The sequence below is a fragment of the Panthera leo genome, chromosome B4, assembly GCF_018350215.1.
Source record: "Panthera leo isolate Ple1 chromosome B4, P.leo_Ple1_pat1.1, whole genome shotgun sequence".
Classification (NCBI taxonomy): Eukaryota; Metazoa; Chordata; class Mammalia; order Carnivora; family Felidae; genus Panthera; species Panthera leo.
This window is the reverse complement of record NC_056685.1, coordinates 55,223,632-55,243,251: the sequence shown is the minus strand read 5'-3', so window position 1 is coordinate 55,243,251 and position 19,620 is coordinate 55,223,632. Positions and strand designations below refer to the sequence as shown.

At 34.9% G+C, this 19,620-nt stretch overlaps 1 protein-coding gene across 5 annotated transcripts in view; it reads left to right on the top strand.

The window, feature by feature from the left end:
• ABCC9 (ATP binding cassette subfamily C member 9) overlaps positions 1-19,620 on the top strand; it is a 129,913-nt gene that overhangs the window by 67,549 nt on the left and 42,744 nt on the right. For 4 of the 5 annotated variants that reach the window (XM_042946008.1, XM_042946009.1, XM_042946007.1 and 1 more), the window contains 6 exons: positions 1,554-1,592; positions 2,970-3,071; positions 4,744-4,828; positions 6,037-6,117; positions 16,529-16,666; positions 16,995-17,120. In XM_042946008.1, coding sequence (XP_042801942.1) covers positions 1,554-1,592; positions 2,970-3,071; positions 4,744-4,828; positions 6,037-6,117; positions 16,529-16,666; positions 16,995-17,120 — 571 coding nt within the window. The remainder of the gene's footprint in view (positions 1-1,553; positions 1,593-2,969; positions 3,072-4,743; positions 4,829-6,036; positions 6,118-16,528; positions 16,667-16,994; positions 17,121-19,620) is intronic. The other variant, XM_042946010.1, reaches the window with a different exon arrangement.

The following is a 19,620-nucleotide window of genomic DNA, read 5'->3' as shown; positions in this document are numbered from 1 at the left end:
TCTCTTAAGTTTCTCAAGATCCACATATGAGTGAAAACATAGTGTATCTGTCTTTCTCTGCCTGACTTATTTCACTTAGCCTAATACCCTCCAATTCCATCCACATTGCTGCAAATGGCCAGATTTCATTCTTTCTCATTGCCAAGTAGTATTCCATTGTATATATAATCCATGTCTTCATTATCCATTTGTCAGTTGATGGACATTTAGGCTCTTTCCATAATTTGGCTATTGTTAAAAGTGCTGCTATAAACATTGGGGTACATGTGCCCCTATGCATCAGCACTCCTGTATCCCTTGGGTAAATTCCTAGCAGTACCACTGCTAGGTCATAGGGTAGTTCTAGTTTTAATTTTTTAAGGAAACTCCACACTGTTTTTCAGAGCGGCTACACCAGTTTGCATTCCCACCAACAGTGCAGGAGGATTCCCATTTCTCCACATCCTCGCCAGCATCTATAGTCTCCTGATTTGTTCATTTTAGCCATTCTGACCAGTGTGAGGTGGTATCTCAGTGTGGTTTTGAAAATCCAAATTTCCTGATACTAAAGCATAATATAAGCAAATATCACTTGGGAAAATGTAGATTTCATTATTTTTGGTATGTGAGCAACTTGGGTCAGAGAATAATCATTATTGAGAGGAGATTTTTAGTCTGAAATTGTTTTTTCCTACCTTAGTTAACCTTACCAGGATGTCATTAGCAGTGTGCAAGCGTGAAAATCTTATCATTAGTAGCTCTAAGCTAAGTATTACTAGACAACATACTTAGGTATATTTTCTCCATAAAAGCATATGGTGCTTTCCAGAGCCAAATGAGATCTACTTTTAGAGTTCCACTGGACTTTAATTTTGTGTGTAGTTTTTGAATTCAGGTCTTGAATTCAACTACATTATTCAAATTTAGAACAATAAAATGAATAGGTGTTTTTCCCCCATAATAGAGATATAACTAAATGTTATTAGGAAAACATCTCTTTGTACATAAATCATATCAAACAATAACCATACCCAAATGTTGTGGTTTGACCTATTGTACATGTCTGTCTTTCTTAGGATTCCTTAAGGACCAAGCTGTGTCTAAACCTTTCAAGTTTAGAGCCCCAAAAGTAGTTCTTTTTTTCATGCCATAGGATGGCTAATTAGGAATCTAAACAGATTAGATTTCAATTTTAAAAGTAGGGAGACTTTGGAGATACCAAATCCTTATACAGACTAGGAAACTATTGTAGGAAGATTACCTAAATTTATACAGCTAGATAGAACAGAGGTGGTGTAGAACCCAGGTCACTGTATGAACCCAGATGTTGTAATGAAACAGAACAGTGCTATCTATCTTTTGGAAGCTTACTAAGCAATTATTTCCTCACTGATGAAGACATAAAAGAAAATTATTATTTGTCTGGTTTGTCTTTGAAATTAATATCAAAAACCATTTGGGAAACATAGCTATTAATATTTCCAATGTTTATTTTATTTTTATCTGATATATGCACACAATCATTCTTATATTTATATTTCATAATTAATGAACATTGTTTGCCATACTTGCAGTGTAAATGAATCTGAACCTTCTTTTGAAGCAACCAGAAGGTATTATTTCTATTTTAATCTGCATTTAATAAGAATAACTTTCCTCCTCAGACTTTACCTAATACTCAGACTCTTACTCCTAGTCATTTTATTCATTCTGATGATGTACCAATTTATTTATTAAAGTGTACCAACATATTTCCAATAGCAGTGGTTCCCAACATTTACAGACTGCTAAAAAAAATTAATTTGCCGAACAAAATGTCCCATTGTGTCAACAGTTTTCCTCTCCATGAGTCATAAATGTCTCAACTTTGGCCGAAACTCAAACTGTTCTTAGTAAATTGTATTTGGGATTTCATAAAATAAAAGTACAAGAATATGTATATTGTTTATGAGTTAAACAGTGATGGGATCTGTCCATAAGCTAGAGATGGAAAGACCAGGGGGAGAAGAAGAAGACATGTCAGAAGTTGGGAACCACTGTTCTACTGCACATACAATTATCTCAGAGACTACTAGCATACTCTATATCATCATATCTTTTAAACTCCTAAGACATGTTTCAGGATGATCATTGAATATTTCTAATTACTCTTTTTCTTAACCTTACTATCTTTTAACCGTGATTCCTTAATTAGTACTTACAGAATGAACTAACTGTGGAAGTGTGACTTTTAAACTGACCCCTTTCCTACCCCAATTCCATCATCTTCTTTATCTTCAACTCACATGTATTTTCCTGGTGATTGCAAATTAAAGTCTGATGTATAGACATCTGGTAGAATGTGTAAACCAAAAAAAAAAACGGGGAGGAGGAAGAAGCTATAATTTTTAGGAAATAAGCTATTTCAATATGTTTTGAAATATGTAGCTTTTAAATGTGTAGTTATTTCAACATTGAAATGGATTCCTCAATGTATTATTGCTTTGAAATAATTATATATTATCTACTACCTTAAAACATTGTTAACATGAATAAGCCACAGACACAGTACCAATTAATGTCTTTTTCTAAGGTCTGCATATAAAATTCAGAGTTATGTAAGGTGCTTTTAATATAAAGTAAAATATCAGTGGCTATTGGAGAGAGTGTATTGCTATTGACCTTTTAATTATTTTAAAAATTGTAGTTATTTTACAAAATAAATTTTCAACCTATAGTTTATACCTCTAAACACTTCTTTAGCATAGCAAAATCAAATTTTGCACATTGAGGAACATTTTGATTAAATTCTAATCTTTCTAATTTAGGTGAAATACTTAACCATAAATAGTAAGTTTGGTGGTTATTAAAATATTCTTTCTTAGAAGCTTTCCATTTCTGTATTTAAGATATTTCATCAACTTTTGTTCTTCTTAGTTTTACTAAAATACACATACAGCACAACATCTTTTTATACCTTCGGTGTTTTGTTTATGTTTTCCATTTTCCAGTAGGAACAGGTATTCTGTGGCTTACGCAGCTCAAAAACCTTGGCTATTAAATGCTACAGTAGAAGAAAATATTACTTTTGGAAGTCCTTTCAACAAACAGAGGTAATTTTGAATGTAAAATTTAGAACTAAAATGAGCAACTATTTCTAATGCTTATGTTTGGTCCATGGTTTCTGGAACCTGCAGAGCCATGCCTTCCTTTTTTCCCTGCATGCCCTGCTTCCATCTTCATCACCAGGTCTTTTGAGTCAACTTTTTAAATAGAAGTCTGACTGGATGTTTCAGCCCATCCTGTATACTTATTGTACACCAAAACTAAGCTGCTGAAATGGAATCATGGAGGGTGGAGTGTGGAGGGGTGGAGGGGCTGGTGGTTGCGAGGGTGCTGAGGTTATTGATAAATAGAAGGAAAAATCCAAGGAAGAAAGAAAGTTACCTGTGGAAAGAAAAGGAAGAATGTGGGATCTGAGAGGTTCTAGTTACAAACAGCAGCCAGAATACACCATCTCTCAACCGTCTTTAAATACCACCAGAGTGTACAAAGGCATGACCCTTAAGCCAGCCTCAGAAGGCTAGGTCTTAAAACCCTAAGCCAAACCTTGAAAGTTAAGGAGAATTAGTTCAAGGGGGAGGCACAGGGAAGGGAGGGAAGAGGAAATCAGATAGTGTGGGAGGAAGAACTTAAGTTACATGGGATCATTTGGGACCCTGGGAACAAACCAGACAGAAAAGGATTTATGTATATTCACGGTGGCAAAATGGATTTAAACGAAAGCTGAGATGAGGTAGCGGATGCCTTAAAAGCCAATTTGATATAATTCTATGCATTCTGGGGAGGCACAGCAAGTTTTAGAAAGGGGAATAATGAAGTAATTGTGATGATTAATCTAAAAGTGTAATGATAGATACATAGGGATGAATCTGCGCTAGGAGCAAGGAGACATTTAGACATTTGTTGGAATAATTATCCAGGCATGCAGTGTTCATTGCCTGCCCTTGGGGGTGACTGCAGAAATAGAAAAGAAGAGACGGCTGACAAAAAAACAATTCTTGAATAAGAATGGAAAAATAAGAGCAGGGAGAAGAAGAGGGAAGAATCAATAATGACTTTTTAATATTTTAAGACTAGGTGATTGAGAAAATGAAATTATTGATATTTTCCCTAGTGCTCCCGTCTCCTATACTTGCAATTTATCATTTCCAGTCCAGGCGTTAAATCTGTTTGAGTATCATCAATCCTCAACACCTTCCATTTCTTTTCCCTTCAGCATGCATGATAATATGCACAGACACCCACCCACAACCTGTGTTTTAGCTCTTGTGAGCCTCTTGTTGTCCCTGAGATGCACCATGGCCTTTTCACCTTCATGCAGCTCCTGAAGTCTCCCTCCTTTCCATCATTTTCTTCCTAACAAGTTACAACCCATCTTCCAGATACAGCTTACATGTTGCCTCCTTTGCAAAGACTTCTTAGAGTGGTCAACCATTTCTTTCTATGTATGTTAGAAGCATTTTCCACCTACATCAGCTGTAGCACCTAATAAGATCCATTTTATTATATGTTTCTTTATCAGCCTTCTCCATTTACTAGTTTTATAAGAGTGGAAACCAAAATCTATTTATCTTGGTTTCCACAAACCCAATGTAGAGGCGAATATATACCAAGTTGTTCAACAAATGTTGTATTTTGGCTTCCAAGATATTGAACTTGGGACTTACTTTATGGGTAGTATATTAATAGTGATCTAAAAATTGAAAACAATTTCTCCCAAAGGTACAAAGCAGTTACGGATGCCTGTTCTCTTCAGCCAGATATTGACTTACTACCTTTTGGAGACCAAACTGAAATTGGAGAGAGGGTGAGCTATGTATAGTTTAATTAAATAAAACAAACATCTAAAAAAGTCTTCTGGTTGTCTTTAACCTTTAATGGAGCATAATGAAATCTGAGAGCTTAGGGGCTGTGCATTGTCCTAGTGGCAGGTTCCGGAAATAGGAGCACAGGAGCTTTAATGCCAGTCTTCAGTATCTGTTGGGTAACCACCATATACTTAACATTGTGCTAGCTACTAGAGAGTTCTCAAGGAAAATAAAGCAGTTCCTGCCTTTGATCAAATGTATTTTTACATACTTGGAGTTGAAATTGAGATTGCTTCCGACTTCTTCCATTCTTGTCAACATCTATTTATTCTTGTTAAAGTATCCTTTTTTCTTTGTGTAAACATGTTTAGTGGTGATGTCATACTGTTCTGAGCAGCCAAAAAATATTTATGCCTGCATACAATCTTTAAAACAATTTTGGCTAAATTTTTTAAGTTTATTTATTTTGAGACAGAGAGAGAGCACTCATGGTCATGAGATCATGACCTGAACTGAAATCAGGAATCTGAAATTTAACTGACTAAGCCACCCAGGCGCTCCTATAGTCAGTGTTCTTAATGGCTGTTCTTATTTGCAGCATAATATACTGTTTAAGAGCATGGACTTCTCTGAGCCTTAGTTTCCTCGTGTGTAAAGTAAAGGGAATAATGCCTAGACATTGGAATTGCTATAAGGAATAAAAGAAATAAGGAATGTAAAAGCATTTACACAAGTCTTCACATACTAAGTGGTCAATAAATACTAGTTTAAAAGTTGTTATAATTGGTACTTGTTTATAAAAACATATTGTTGTATAGACTGTTGAACATAATTGGCAATATAAATTTTAAGAGGTATATGTTAAGTAAACTAGAGATACAATTTGCAAAACTAGTAAAAATTTTGGAATTGCTGGCAGTGTTTAGTGCTAACCATGTGTTTGGTTATTAAAGCTTTTGTACAGCAGAGCTGTCTATCAGAGTGAAAGAAGAATTCATGTTACCACTCAAAAATTCTCTTAACTATGATTCAAGTATTGACTAATAGACAATTTTGATTTTATCTTACTAATGTTATCACAGTTTAATCAATAAATTACCATTACTTTAAAATTTTTGAAAAACAAGTTTGTATTTTAAAGAGAATTCTTCACCGTCAGATCATTTGCTTTTGGAAAGGTTGGATATTTACGGTTATTCTTCTCTAGGGCATCAACCTGAGTGGGGGTCAGAGGCAAAGAATCTGTGTGGCACGAGCTCTCTATCAAAATACCAACATTGTCTTTTTGGTGAGAATATGATCTTTGTTTCTACTTCATGTTTCCCTCTGGACAAATGAGACTTTAAAGATTCAAGTCAGGTTACTCAAGGAAAGATGGGTTAACTTCTGAAATAATAAAGAACATAAGGGAAACAAAATCTCACAGTACAAATCAGATCAACCCATAAGGCTGAGAGTTGGAGTATCCAGATTGGTGTCCAAGTGACTTAGGTGCCCTAAATTGTTGCTTATGTGAGTTTCTTAACCATGAGTATCATTAATGGAAAAGTCTGTATAGTGTTGGATCAACTGGACAGGATCATATGCCTTCTCATTTATGTTGGATGACAAAGAAAGAAAGGCTAGAAAATGCACTCTTGGTGGATATAGGGGGAAGTAAGCATAGTACTCCATTACAGTGGTGTGCAGCTCAGACTGTGCATAAGCTTTGACTGAGAAGCTTTCTAAAGCTATAGAAATTTTGGTACCACCCTTGACCTACTGAATCATAATTTATAAGGGCAGAGTCTAGAGCCTGGGTCTTAAAAAAAAGCTACATGGATGACCCTCCTGTATATACTGGGTAAAAAATCTTGTTCTACCTATGGATCCACAAACAGATTTTGATGATTATATTGATTATGAATTTTGCCCTAGTTTGGTTCCTCTAGCAGGAGGTAGCCAAAATAACTGAACTTTTAAGTAGTATATTAGACACCAGCAGAGTATGTAAATGCATCCTTCCCCTGCCTTCTCCTTCTGTGCAATTATTAACCATCTGTAATTCTGGTTTCCAGACTTCTTTATAATTTTCATTCCATCTAAAATCTATAAGCTCTTCAAAAAGTAGGTTGGTTTTGAAGTCTCTCACGAAATGTGGATCTATTGCTGGGGATAGGAGTAGAATTTGGACATACTGGAAATTCACTTCAGGTGAATCTCCCTAAGAGTACCTGTCACCAAAATTCTCCAGAAAAACTACACCACAAAAACCATAGCAAGATCTAGCAGTAACTTATGTACTTGTAAATCCCTTCCATAGTGGATGGACCTACAACTGGAAATGACTTCTTGAATTTTAGGATCAGTTAATAGCTGAACCACCTGAAGACGAAGTGACTTGGAAATCTGAAAGAGACCAAGGTCTTATGGGTCTAGTATTCTATCCCTGTTCATTCCACTGCCTTCAATTTAGTGACTGTTACTTATTACAATTGTAGAATCAGTTGAGAGTTGTTGAGAGTTGTTGAGAGTTGGGGTGTTGAGAGTTGGGATATCCAGATTGGTGTCTGGTTAACTTATTCAAAGAATTCATAGGGTTAACTTATTGTAGATTCCCATCCATTCATTATAGGATTACTTTTCATATTGCCTCAACAGCTTTTTGATGACTCTGAAGACAGATTGCTTCACTTCCAGGTGGCCTTTTTGGTCACTGTATACGTTTCCTATTGCTGCCATACCAAATTGCTATATTTTGTGGTTTAAATAATCTGATGGTTCTGTAGGTTAGAAGTCTAAAATGAATCTCACTGAACTAAAATCAGTGTCGTTAGGGCTGTGTTCCCTTCTGGAGGCTCTAGGGGACAATCCATTTCCTTGCCTTTTCCAACTTGTACAGGCTGCCCACATTCCTTGGCTCATGGCTGCCTTCCTTCATCTTCAAAGCCAGTAACTTTCTATCTCTGACCATTTTTACTAGTCACATCTTCCTCTCTTCACAGCTAGGAAAGTTCTCTTCTCTCAAGGATTCATGTAATTAGTTTGAACCTATTTGGATTATTCAGGACAATCTTCCAATCTAGAGGTTTTTAATCTTAATCATATGTGCAAAGTCCCACTTGCCATATAAGGTAACATTTACAGGTTCTGGGAATTAGGACGTGGACATGTTTGGGGGCCTTTATTCTGCCTACCACAGATGGCTCTTATCGGGAAGTTATTAAGTGATTAAAATCTACTTCCTTGGATTTTTCATTAATTTGTTTTCCTTCTGCTTCTACAGCAGCAAATATATTTCTTTTATGCAGTCATATTCAACATTTTAATATTATTTTCATAACTTGTCTTAATTTACTTTAAGCTAAGCAAGCTTAGTATTTTTAATTCTTCCACAATAATATAATTTTGATAACTTCTCTTAATCCTGGGTATAATAGTATTTGTCAGAGTCCCTTTGAAAAAGTGTGTTCTAGATGCACTCTGATCAGCTTAGATAACCTTACAACTATTGGATCTTATGATCTAAATATTTACTTCATTGCAACCTGAAATTGAATATTTTAGCAGCAAAAAATATTATTGATGTGTTTTAATAATTACCTCAGAATTATATCCTATAATTTCTTTGTAGAAAAATTCACAAGGTACTCTGAACCACAGTGTTATCCCATTTGATCTTATGACTGTGCTGTGAGTGTAGATGGTATCCTCATGTTAGATGAAGAAACATATGCATAGAGTGCCTTACCCAAGCACTAATGACTAGTGATTGGCAATGTCTGGGCTAGAGCTGCATGCCTTTTGAGTATTGTTTTCTGATCAGCTAAGAATCTCTAGTATTAAAAAAAATTATTACTGTCAAGTTAGCACCTGTATTGTCCTTTTTTCCCCTTCCTTTTGCCTTTTCCCATTATCTCCCTACCTTCCTTCCTTCCTCTTTTCCTTTCCCCATCCCTCTCTTCCCTTTCCCAAACCCTTCCCCTTCCTCCCTTCCACTCTTTCTTCCTTCCATCTTCCCATCCATTAATATTTAGTGAATGTCCTCAGTGCCAACTTCTGTGTTAGACAGAAGAAACAAAGGAGAAAAAGACTTCTCCCCTATCTTTCAGGATCTTACTTGTACAAATAATTACTTAGATGATGTTTTGTTTTACTCTAATTAAACTTTATCACATTAGCCTTTACATAATATCAAAGCCAAATGGAAACATCTTAATGGTGTATGAAGTATACTAGTTATTTTTGAAGCTTTATGGCATATACAAATGTGCTGTATCAGTGAATATACTTACAAGTTATTTCCAAAAATATATCCATACAAAAAATTCATACTATTTATAGATATTCTTTGAATATAATAAGAATACACTAGTGAGAACTGTATGTACGTATATAAAAAATAATAATATGCTCTTGAAAAAAGGAAGAATCGTTTATTCATTGAATTGGCTTTTGACAAATTGTTTTACTTTCTTTAAAAGAAGTATCTCCCTTGGGGCGCCTGGGTGGCTCAGTCAGTTAAGCGTCAGACTCTTGATTTCGGCTCAGGTCATGATCTCAGGTTCGTGAGATCGAGCCCTTCATTGGGTTCTGCGCTGACAATGTGGAGCCTGCTTAGGATTCTCTGTCTCCCTCTCTCTGCTCTTCCCCACCCCACTCAAAAATAAATAAATAATTTTTTTAAAAAAGTATCTCCCCTAAATCCAAAATGTTAATATACAAACTGAATCTTGAGAAATGATTCCCAACCCATATAACCTAGATTTTTATTAAGTTGTATAAAAGATTACACTTGACTGTAACACCAAGATGCTCCTTAATGAAGCTATGGCATATAAATGATAGCAACCATTCTTAAGGGATCTCTGTGATGTAGGCATGATTCTAAGTACTTTATACATATTAGCTCACTTAATTCTCAGAATAACCCTATTAGGTTTAGCATTATTACGATTATTATTATTATCGTTATCGTTATTACTACTGCTATTTATGGTTGAGGATACTGAGGCTTTGGGGGATAATTTATCTAAGGTCATATAGATAGTAATAGTGAAGCAAGGTTACAAACCCAGATAACCTGATTTCATAGCCTATGTTTTTAACCACCTTCCTTATTAAGAGATTCTTAGAAGTCAATAAACTCTCATTGTGATGCTTGAAAGGGATTAGCAAAGTATTAATCTATTTATAAGAAAGTATAGAATCTATTTATAAGAAAGTATTTATAATCTATTTATAAGAAAGTAATAATAAAATAACACTTCTACAACACTCCGCAGAAACTTTTCCCATGCTACTTTATTTGATCTTTGCAAAAAGTTTATATGCTCTCTGAAAAGTCTCTTTATTACCCCCATTTTGCAAATGAAATAATTGAGTTTGGAAAATTACCCAGCATCAGAGAGGTGGAGTCATGACTAAAATTTGAGGCTCTTAATTTAGAGATAATGGACTTTACATTATGGCTTACTATCTTATACGTTTAAAGTCAGAATTTTATAGAAAACCAAGCTGAATTATTATTAAGAACTTGTTTCCAGTTCATGTGCTATTTCTACGTGAAAACTTCTCAGAATCATTTGGAATAGTTTGTATCACAAGGGAGTCTTACGGTTCTTATTGGAATCAGAGGCAGGAGGTTGTCTCAGAAACAATCAGATTACCTCTATAATCATTATCTGATTTTGGAAAACCAGTGATATGCTGGTAGCTAAGTCTTGGTATTATATCCTTGCTACCTTATTGGAAATGGAGATAGAGAAAACTTCACCAGTATAACCCTGATACTAATGGTATTTTTTCCACTGCTGTGGAAACATTGCTTTATCCCACATCACTTAATTTTTTTTTTTTACATTTATATATTTCTGAGAAACAGAGAGAGACAGAGCACAAGTGGGGGAGGGACAGAGAGAAAAGGAGACCCAGAATCTGAAGCAGGGTCCAGGTTAGGAGCTGTCAGCACAGAGCCCAATGCAGGGCTTAAACTCACACACCATGAGATCATGACTTGAGTCAAAGTCAGACGCTTAACCAACTGAGCCACCCAGGTGCCCCTATTCTACATCACTTTATACTGATACCTGAACTCTCCTTTTTAAAGTAATTCTTAAGTGCCATCAGAACTTCTCTATGTTAAAAGAAATTCCATATAATAGTAATTGATCTTTCTATCACTTACCCAAAATCTAACAATTAGAAAATTCAAATAAGAGATTTTCTTCTTGTTACTAAAAGAAGCTAAGTGACAAAAAGCTGATGTCTGTGATGATTCAAAAAAGAAACTCACTGGACAGTAGTAGAAAGCTAATTCAATCTCCTATGCATACATCTTGGAACATTTCAGAAATAATTAATGTTCATTAGGATGATCCATAGGTTCTGAAAGATTTTGAAAAATCTCCTATGTCATCCAGAGAAATTTCAGGACAGTCAAGATAATTGTGTCATTAAGTGCATTGTGTTTAGTTACCGTGTTTAAAATATATATACTCACATTAATATATGTATGTATATGTGTATATACGTGTGTGTTGATATCACTTTGTCAACTTATTACATTGTCCAAAATGTTGCATTATTTAAATGATCTAAACAAATGAGATTACAGTAAGCATGTCTCCCCTGTTAAATGTATTCCTATAAAAGCTGTTTGAGGACATTAATTACATCACCTCTTTATTCGTAATTATGAAATCAGTAAACTGATTTTTTAAAAACTGTTATAATTTTAAATCACCCTTTAGCTATCTAAATGCCTTGTTAATATCTCTTTTTCATACAGGCTACTCCTAAATACTATAATAAAGCCATCTTGCTTATAGCTTCTGTTGATGCAGGCAGAGATTGGTGGAGACTTTTGTGAAATTATTGAGTAATCATATCACTGGCATAATGATCACATACATGCATTTATTCTAACTTCCAGATAACAATTTCTATCTCAATAGAAATTGCTTTTACTTTTCATTGTCCAGATAATTATCCAGTACAATTTATCTGTATATATACTATAACCATGCTTTCTCAATTGTTTAGAAAATTTTCCCCAGTTACAGTTTTTAACTATTTCGCTATGTAGCATATGTGTAGTAGAATGAGTAGACTTCTTTTTTGGTCCTAAAAGACAAAGTACAAATTTGTTTCATATTGCATGCAAGTGCAATATGCAAGAACAGCAAAGAAGTAAGTGTGATGAAGAAGACATTTATGAAATTCCTTTTTCCCTGTTCCAATCGCTCTTCCCAATTCTTTACCAGAAACCTCTACTGTTTTCTACTGCTTGTCCCTTTAGCGCTCCCTGAGATTCTCTCAGTCCCCTGCCATGAGTAGCACTTCCAACTGGTAATTACATTATCTGCTCACCATGCTCTCTGCAGGTAACTTTGCTTTATAATTCATTATTTTCTGGAAAGATTCCAGTTTTCTCTAATAGTTTCTAGTTTTCTTCTTTTAAGAATTCCAAAATGTCAAGCATCTACTTTGATGCTGTATGTAACATTATAGAAATAAAATGTATGTTAAAATAAATAATAGGAATGTCATCACCAGCCAATTAATATAATTCCCTAAATCATTTTCTAAGTGACTTAATCACTTGGTACATGAAAGCTTCCTTTCTTCCCAAGACAGTTGTCAGGTCAGTGGTAGGTATGGTATTCTTGTCATTACTACTATTACTACCAATAATATAATAAAGCTATCATTTACCTAGTGTCTATTATTTAGCTGGTAATATACTAAGTACATTATTTGTATTATCTCATTTAATCCAATTAATATTTTTATGCCTGTTTTACCATATTTTTTTCTTGTTTTATGTTTATTTTATTTTTGAGAGAGAAAGAGGGAGAGTAAGCACTGGAGAGGCAGATAAAGAGGGGGACAGAGGATCCAAAGCAGGCTCTGCAATGACAGCAGAGAGCCTGGTGCGGGTCTCAAACTCACAAACTGTGAGATCAAGATCTGAGCTGAAGTCGGACGCTCAACTGACTGAGCCACCCAGACACCCCTTACCATATATTTTTAAGTCCTTGAATATATCTGTAATAACTGTTCAAAAGGCCACTAATTCTTACATCTGAGCCATATTGAGCCAGAGTCAATTTCTACTGACTGCTTTTTCTCTTTACTCTGGTTCAAACTTTCCTGTTACTTTATATATGTGTTAATTGTTTTCTGTATCCTGGATATTGTAAGTGGTATATTGTAGAGCCTCTACATTCTTAGTAGTTTCCTATGATGAGTGTTGATTTATTCTAGCAAAGGAAGTTAACTTAGCTAGAGTCAGATGCCACCTGAAATTTCTTTTTTAATCGAAGTATATTTGACAAATAATTTGTAACATATTTAAAATGTACAGCATGATAATTTGTTATATGTATACATTGTGAGAGGATTCCTATCATTGAGTTAATCAACACATCCATTACCTCACATCTTTACATTTTTGGACAAGGCAGGATGAAAGCACTTAAGTTCTGCTCTCTTAGAAAATTTCAATTTTATAATACAGTGTTATGAACTATAGTCACCATGTTATACATTAGATCCTCAGACCTTTTTCATCTCATAACTAAAAGTTTATATTCTTTTACCAACTTTACCTATTACTCCCAGGCCCAGCCCGACAACCACCATTCTACCCTGATTCTGTGAGTTTGACTCTTTTTTTGTTTAATTTAGATTCCACATAGAAGTGATAGCATGCAGTATTTATCTTTCTCTGTCTGTCTTATTTCTCTTAGCGTAATACGCTACAGGTTTATACATGTTATTGCACCTGTCAGGGTATTCTTTCTCATGGCTGAATAATACTCAAGTGTGTATCTGTGTGTGTGTGTGTATGTGTGTGTGTGTGTGTGTGTGTGTGTGAGAAAGAGAGAGACAGAGAAAGAGAGAGAAACATTTTCTTTATTCATACATCTTATCCATCTTTGACAGAAACTTAGGTTGCTCCCATACCTTGGCTATTGTGAATAATGCTGCTAAGAACATGGAACAGATATCTCTTTGAGAGAATGATTTCATTTCCTTTGGACATATATGAAGACGTGGGATGGTATTGTAGTTGTATTTTAAAATGTTTGAGGAATCTACATACTGTTTTCTATAGTGGCTACACCAGTTATATTCCCATCAAAAGTTCCCTTTTGCTTCATATCCTCACCAGCTTTTGTCATCTCTTGTCTTTTTGATAATAGACGTCCTAAGAGATGTGAGGTGATACCTTATTGTGGTTTTGATTTGCACTTTCTTGATGACTAGTGATGTTGAGCACATTTGCATATACCTGTCGGCCATTTGTATGTCTTTGGAAAATGTCAGTTCAGGTCCTTTGTCTATTTTTAAATTGGGTTATTTGGGCTTTTTTGCTATTGAGTTGTATGAGTTCCTTATATGTTTTGAATATTAACCCTTTACTGAATATGTAGTTTGCAAATATTTTATCTCATTCTATAGGTGGCCTTTTCATTTTGTTGATGGTTTCCATTGCTGTGCAGAGCTTTTAAATTTGATGTAATCTCACTTGTTTATTTTTGCTTTTGTTGCCTTTGCTTTTGGTGTCAAATCCAAAAAAACCATTGCCAAGACCAATGTCAGAGAGCTTGCCTCCTATAATTTCTTCTAAGACTATTACGGTTTCAGATTTTTATTTAAGTCTTTAATCTATTTTAAGTTGATTTTTGTGTGCTGTGTAAGTTGTCCAGTTTCGTCAAGTCTTTTGTGATTTTCCCAATACAGCTTATTGAAGAAACTATCTTTTCATCATTGTATATTCTTGGCTCCTTTGTCAAAAATTAATTGGCCATATACACATGGGTTTACTTCTAAGCTCTTTATTCTGTTCCATTAATTATGTGTCACTTTTTATGCGAATATCATACTTTTGATTACTACAGCTTTGTAACATAGTTTGCAATCAAGAAATGTGATGTCTTTACCCTTGTTCTTCCTCAAGATTTTTTCCTTTTCTTTTTTTTTTTTTTTTGGCTATTTGGGGTCTTTTGTAGTTCCATATAAATTTTAAGATTTTTTTCTATTTCTTAGAAAAATATTATTGGAATTTTGCTAAGGATTTAACTAGCTGGACATTTTATTATTAATATTAATTCTTCCAGTTCATGAACACAGAGTATCTTTCCATTTGTTCATCTCTTTAATTTTTCCACCAACGTCCTCAGTATATGGATGGATAGTCACCTCTTTGGTTAAATTCACTCTGGGTATTTTAATTTTTTTGAGTGATTGTAAATGGGATTTTTTTTCTTAATTTACCTTTCTATAGTTCATTCTTTTTTTTTTTTAATGTTTATTTATTTTTGAGAGAGACAGCACAAGCAGGAGGGGGGCAGAGAGAGAGGGGTCAGAGCCTCCAAAGAGGGCTCTGCCTTGATAACTTCAGTGCTGACAGCAGTGAGCCTGATGTGGGGGGCTTGAACTTACAAACCATGACATCATGACCTGAGCAATCTTCCAATAGCTCTTTCAGTCTACTGGGAGGATCACAATCAGCACCCACATTCATGCTAGTTAGAAGCTGTGCCCTCAGGTAGTAGCTTGTAAAGTATGCAAACTCTGCTCAGGAAAAGACTGGGAAGAGGGTTTGTTTTTTGTTTTTTCTTTGTTTGTTTGTTTGTTTGTTTGTTTTTTGCCTGCCCCTTTGGCTCTGAGCCCTGGAGGGATAGATGTAGTAAGTGCTCACATGTGTGTTAACAACTGCTTTTTTGCTTCCTGTATTTCTGTGGGACTTATCAATGCAAGCCCCACTGGCTTTCAAAGCTAAGTGACTTGGGGGCCTGCCCCTTGGATAGCAGCCATAAAATCTGAGGCACTAGCTGTGTGGTCCCAACCCTTCACTCCTCAAAGAGAAGTTGGGAGTTGGGGATTCTCTCCAATTGTATGGTGCTGCGCAGAGGGTAAGGTTTGTGGTGAGAGTTGTCTCAGCCTTTACTGTCTTTTAAATGGGTATTTTCTCAGTTTTCCAATGTGTAGAAGTCACTCAACTAGTTTCTGGATTTCTCTCAGAAGGAATTGTTCTGTGTGTAGCTGCATAGTCAAAGCATCCATGGGAGGAGGGAAATTTAGGAGCCTCCTATGTCGCCATCTTGATGTGGAGTCTATGCCTATTTTTATTATCTAAATTTCAACTGTAGAATTATTTTTTGTTAAGTCTATTGTGGGGTTTTTGTTTTTTTTAAGTTTATTTATTTATTTTGAGAGAAAGAGAGTGTATGTGAGTGGGAGAAGGACAGAGAAAGAGAGGGAGAGAGAGAAGCCCAAGCAGGCTCCATGCTGTCAGCGTAGAGTCTTATGTGGAGCTTGATCCCACAAACTGTGATATATGACCTGGGCTGAAATCAAGAGTCAGACACTCAACCAACTGAGCCACCTAGGCACCCCTGTTTGGTCTATTGCTAAAGGTTGTCATGAAGTGTTGTTTTTGAGCTTGAAGATTCTAGATATAATAATGTAAACCACTTTGGATATTATTATTCACTTTTTGAATAATTTTTAAGGTAAAAGAGAAAATAAAAGCTTCATTTTTAATTTAATACTTTTTCCCAACAATTTAAACATGTACAGTCTGTTTTTTTATAAATATATTAAGGATAATTTGCTCTTAGTTATTTGTATTTCTACTTTCTAGAGAAATTGAGTTACATCCAGAATATAGAAAATGTTTCATATTCTCTCCATTTTACTGATTGTAGGATGATCCATTCTCTGCCCTGGACATTCACTTGAGTGATCACTTAATGCAGGAAGGGATTTTGAAATTTCTCCAAGATGACAAAAGGACACTTGTTCTTGTAACTCACAAATTACAGTATCTAACACATGCTGACTGGGTAAGAATTTAAAAGAAGTGTCATACTCTTAAATACAGAGAACAAACAGAGGGTTGCTGGAGGGGTTGTAAGAGGGGGCATGGGCTAAATGGGTAAAGGGCATTAAGGAATCTACTGCTGAAATCCTTGTTGCACTATACGCTAACTAACTTGGATGTAAATTAAAAAGAAAGAAAGAAAGAAAGAAAAGAAAAGAAAAACCATTAATTTTAATATTATAGTCATATAAGTAAATAGGCACATTAAGAAATCCTGTCTGAGGTAAAAGTAATTCATTGGGCCAATTAGGGCTTTTTGTCACAGTTCTGCTAATATGTGCTTTGCTTAGATCATAGCCATGAAGGATGGAAGTGTACTAAGAGAAGGGACTTTGAAGGACATTCAAACCAAAGATGTTGAGCTTTATGAACACTGGAAAACACTTATGAATCGGCAAGATCAAGAATTAGAAAAGGTAATTGCTCATAGTTCAGAAGAGTTCAGAATCCACTCCAGAAGAGTCATAAATATACTGTATAATTATCAAAAATTCTTCTAAAGAAGTATTATTATTTAATATTGATGATATAATGGTCCTCATATGAAACCCAAAGTAATTGTATGTGTATATGTATATGTATATAATTAATAATATAGTTAATAAATAATAGTTAATTATAGTTAAAGTTACTTTGAAACTATAAAATTCTTTTTTTGAAACTATAAAATTCTAATGATATTTTTGGATGAAGTAGTCTCAGGTTTTTAGACGATTTTGATTTGAATTTGAATGATATTACAATTATGTGTCTAAAAAAAACAATTTTCTAAAGCATGGCATATCATTATTTTATCTTATTTTTCCTTCTGTGTATCTCATTTTCTTCATCTGTAATATGAGGAAATTTTCACTCACCACCTACAAATGGAGGGCAGTGATCAAAACAAAATCTAAGATGATTTTGAAAGAAGGAAGAACTGTGAGCTGTAGGTGAAATTGCCAAGCATGTCTGGAATAGGGCTGGGAAGTGAAGGAAGGTGATCAGGAGGAAATAACAATTAACTTTTACGTAGATGTAGTTTTTCAAGTCCACAATCTCATTTAATTTTCACAAATCCCCAGAAAAAAAGCAAATAAAATATGGGAAATAAGTAAAGAAAATATGATCTCACTTTTAGAGATGAGAAAACTGAAGCCCGGAAAGGTTACATAACTTGTAAGTTGGGTAGTACATATAAGTGGTACTAGTTGGATTTAAACCCAAGTCCGTAGTCAATGTAATTCCAGTATAGTGTTATGTATGATGTTATATTACATTGAATGAGATGATAACAGAGTCAGAAACCAGACTGATTACAAGGAAAGAACAACTTGTAGTTGAAAGGTGAAATTATAAATTACATTAGTAAATTTTTGAAGTGTCTTTTGAGTCGAGCCTAGGAAGTGTCCAGAATTTGTTACTCCTGGCATGGAATGAGCATTATAAAATGAAATTTTTACATCAGCAAATTTCTGAGAATATCCAGAAATTAAAATGACTTATTTTATAAAAGAATAAAAGGATCTATGTTTCCATAGAGAGAGGAAGATAAAAAGTCAGACAGACCCTAGCATTTTTCTGTCTTCTCCGGATTTGCCAAAGATCTCAAAAACAAATTACCTAAGGAAGAAAAGATGCAAGTAAATATCTTTAAGTAGAATAGGAAAAATCACAGAACCATTCTAATGGAGATATTCATCAAAAAATATATATAAGGTACAATCAACAAGAGCCCACTTAAGAATTATACTGTGAGAAACTTGATTATAAACTTACTGGGATGGCTCCAAATGACATTTTTTTTATGGTGACCTAGATGCCAGGGACAAAAGGATATGACGTAAACTTAAGGAGTGGGGCCACTTATGGTTTACTTTGGAAAAAAGATCTGGAAAAAAAAAGAGGGAGAAAGTTGTTGGCTTGATTTTATAGTAATACTGACTATTAAACAAGCCAGGAAGAAAGTCCATTAAGTTGTATTTAGAAATGAAGAGATCACTTGAGATAGCATAGCTCTATAATTAAAGACACATTACAGGGTTATAAATCAGCTGGTGGAGATATGGAGCAAGTTAGAGTGTGGACAGAGCAAATGCAGTTGTGAGGTTGAACAGTGGCCAGTAAAAGCCAGTATGAACCATGCACCTGTCCAGAATCATCACCTGGTGATAGAGGGTGGTTACCGCCACCTAAGGAAGGGCAGGCACCTGAAATTCATCCAAAAGCAGGGAGAATCACACTATGGGGAAAACAGTCTCTTGTTCACTTTGTTGTGTGGCAGGATCGAGTGTTTGCCTAGAGCACCAGTTCTCAACCAGGGCCCAGTTTGCTTTCTGGGGGACATTTGGCAACATTTAAAAATGTTTTTGGTTGTCACAGTGGAGGGGCAGGTGCCTCTGGCATCTAGTGGGTAGAAGACAAGGATACTGCTTAGCATCCTGCAGTGCAGCCCCCACAACAAAGAGTTGTCTAGTCAAAATGTAAATAGTGCCACGGTTGAGAAAGACAAACCTAGAGCCAAAGCAGATCAAGCAAGCAGAGAAGGATGGCAAAACAAAGTATCCTGTCACTGAGCTTTGGACAGAACTGTCAGTTTAATAAGGGGTAAGGGGGAAACAAAAGAATATGTTAAAAGGATAGCAATGAAAACTACAACAAGGAGAAGGAGTTAACACTTTTAGCTGACTTAAATGTTATCAAAAATTCTAGCTTGGATGACAACCATTATCTTCATCATAATATTAAGCAAAATAAACTAGCATCATTTGATGTTTCCTCCCCCAGTCTCCAGCCCTCACCCTGATCTGATCCTTAACAAGTATTCAATAAATATTTATTAGATAAATTAAACTAAATTCACATATACTTAAACCAAATATCAACATAATTTAAAATATTTAACTTGTAATGAGCTTAATACGTGCATTTACTTAT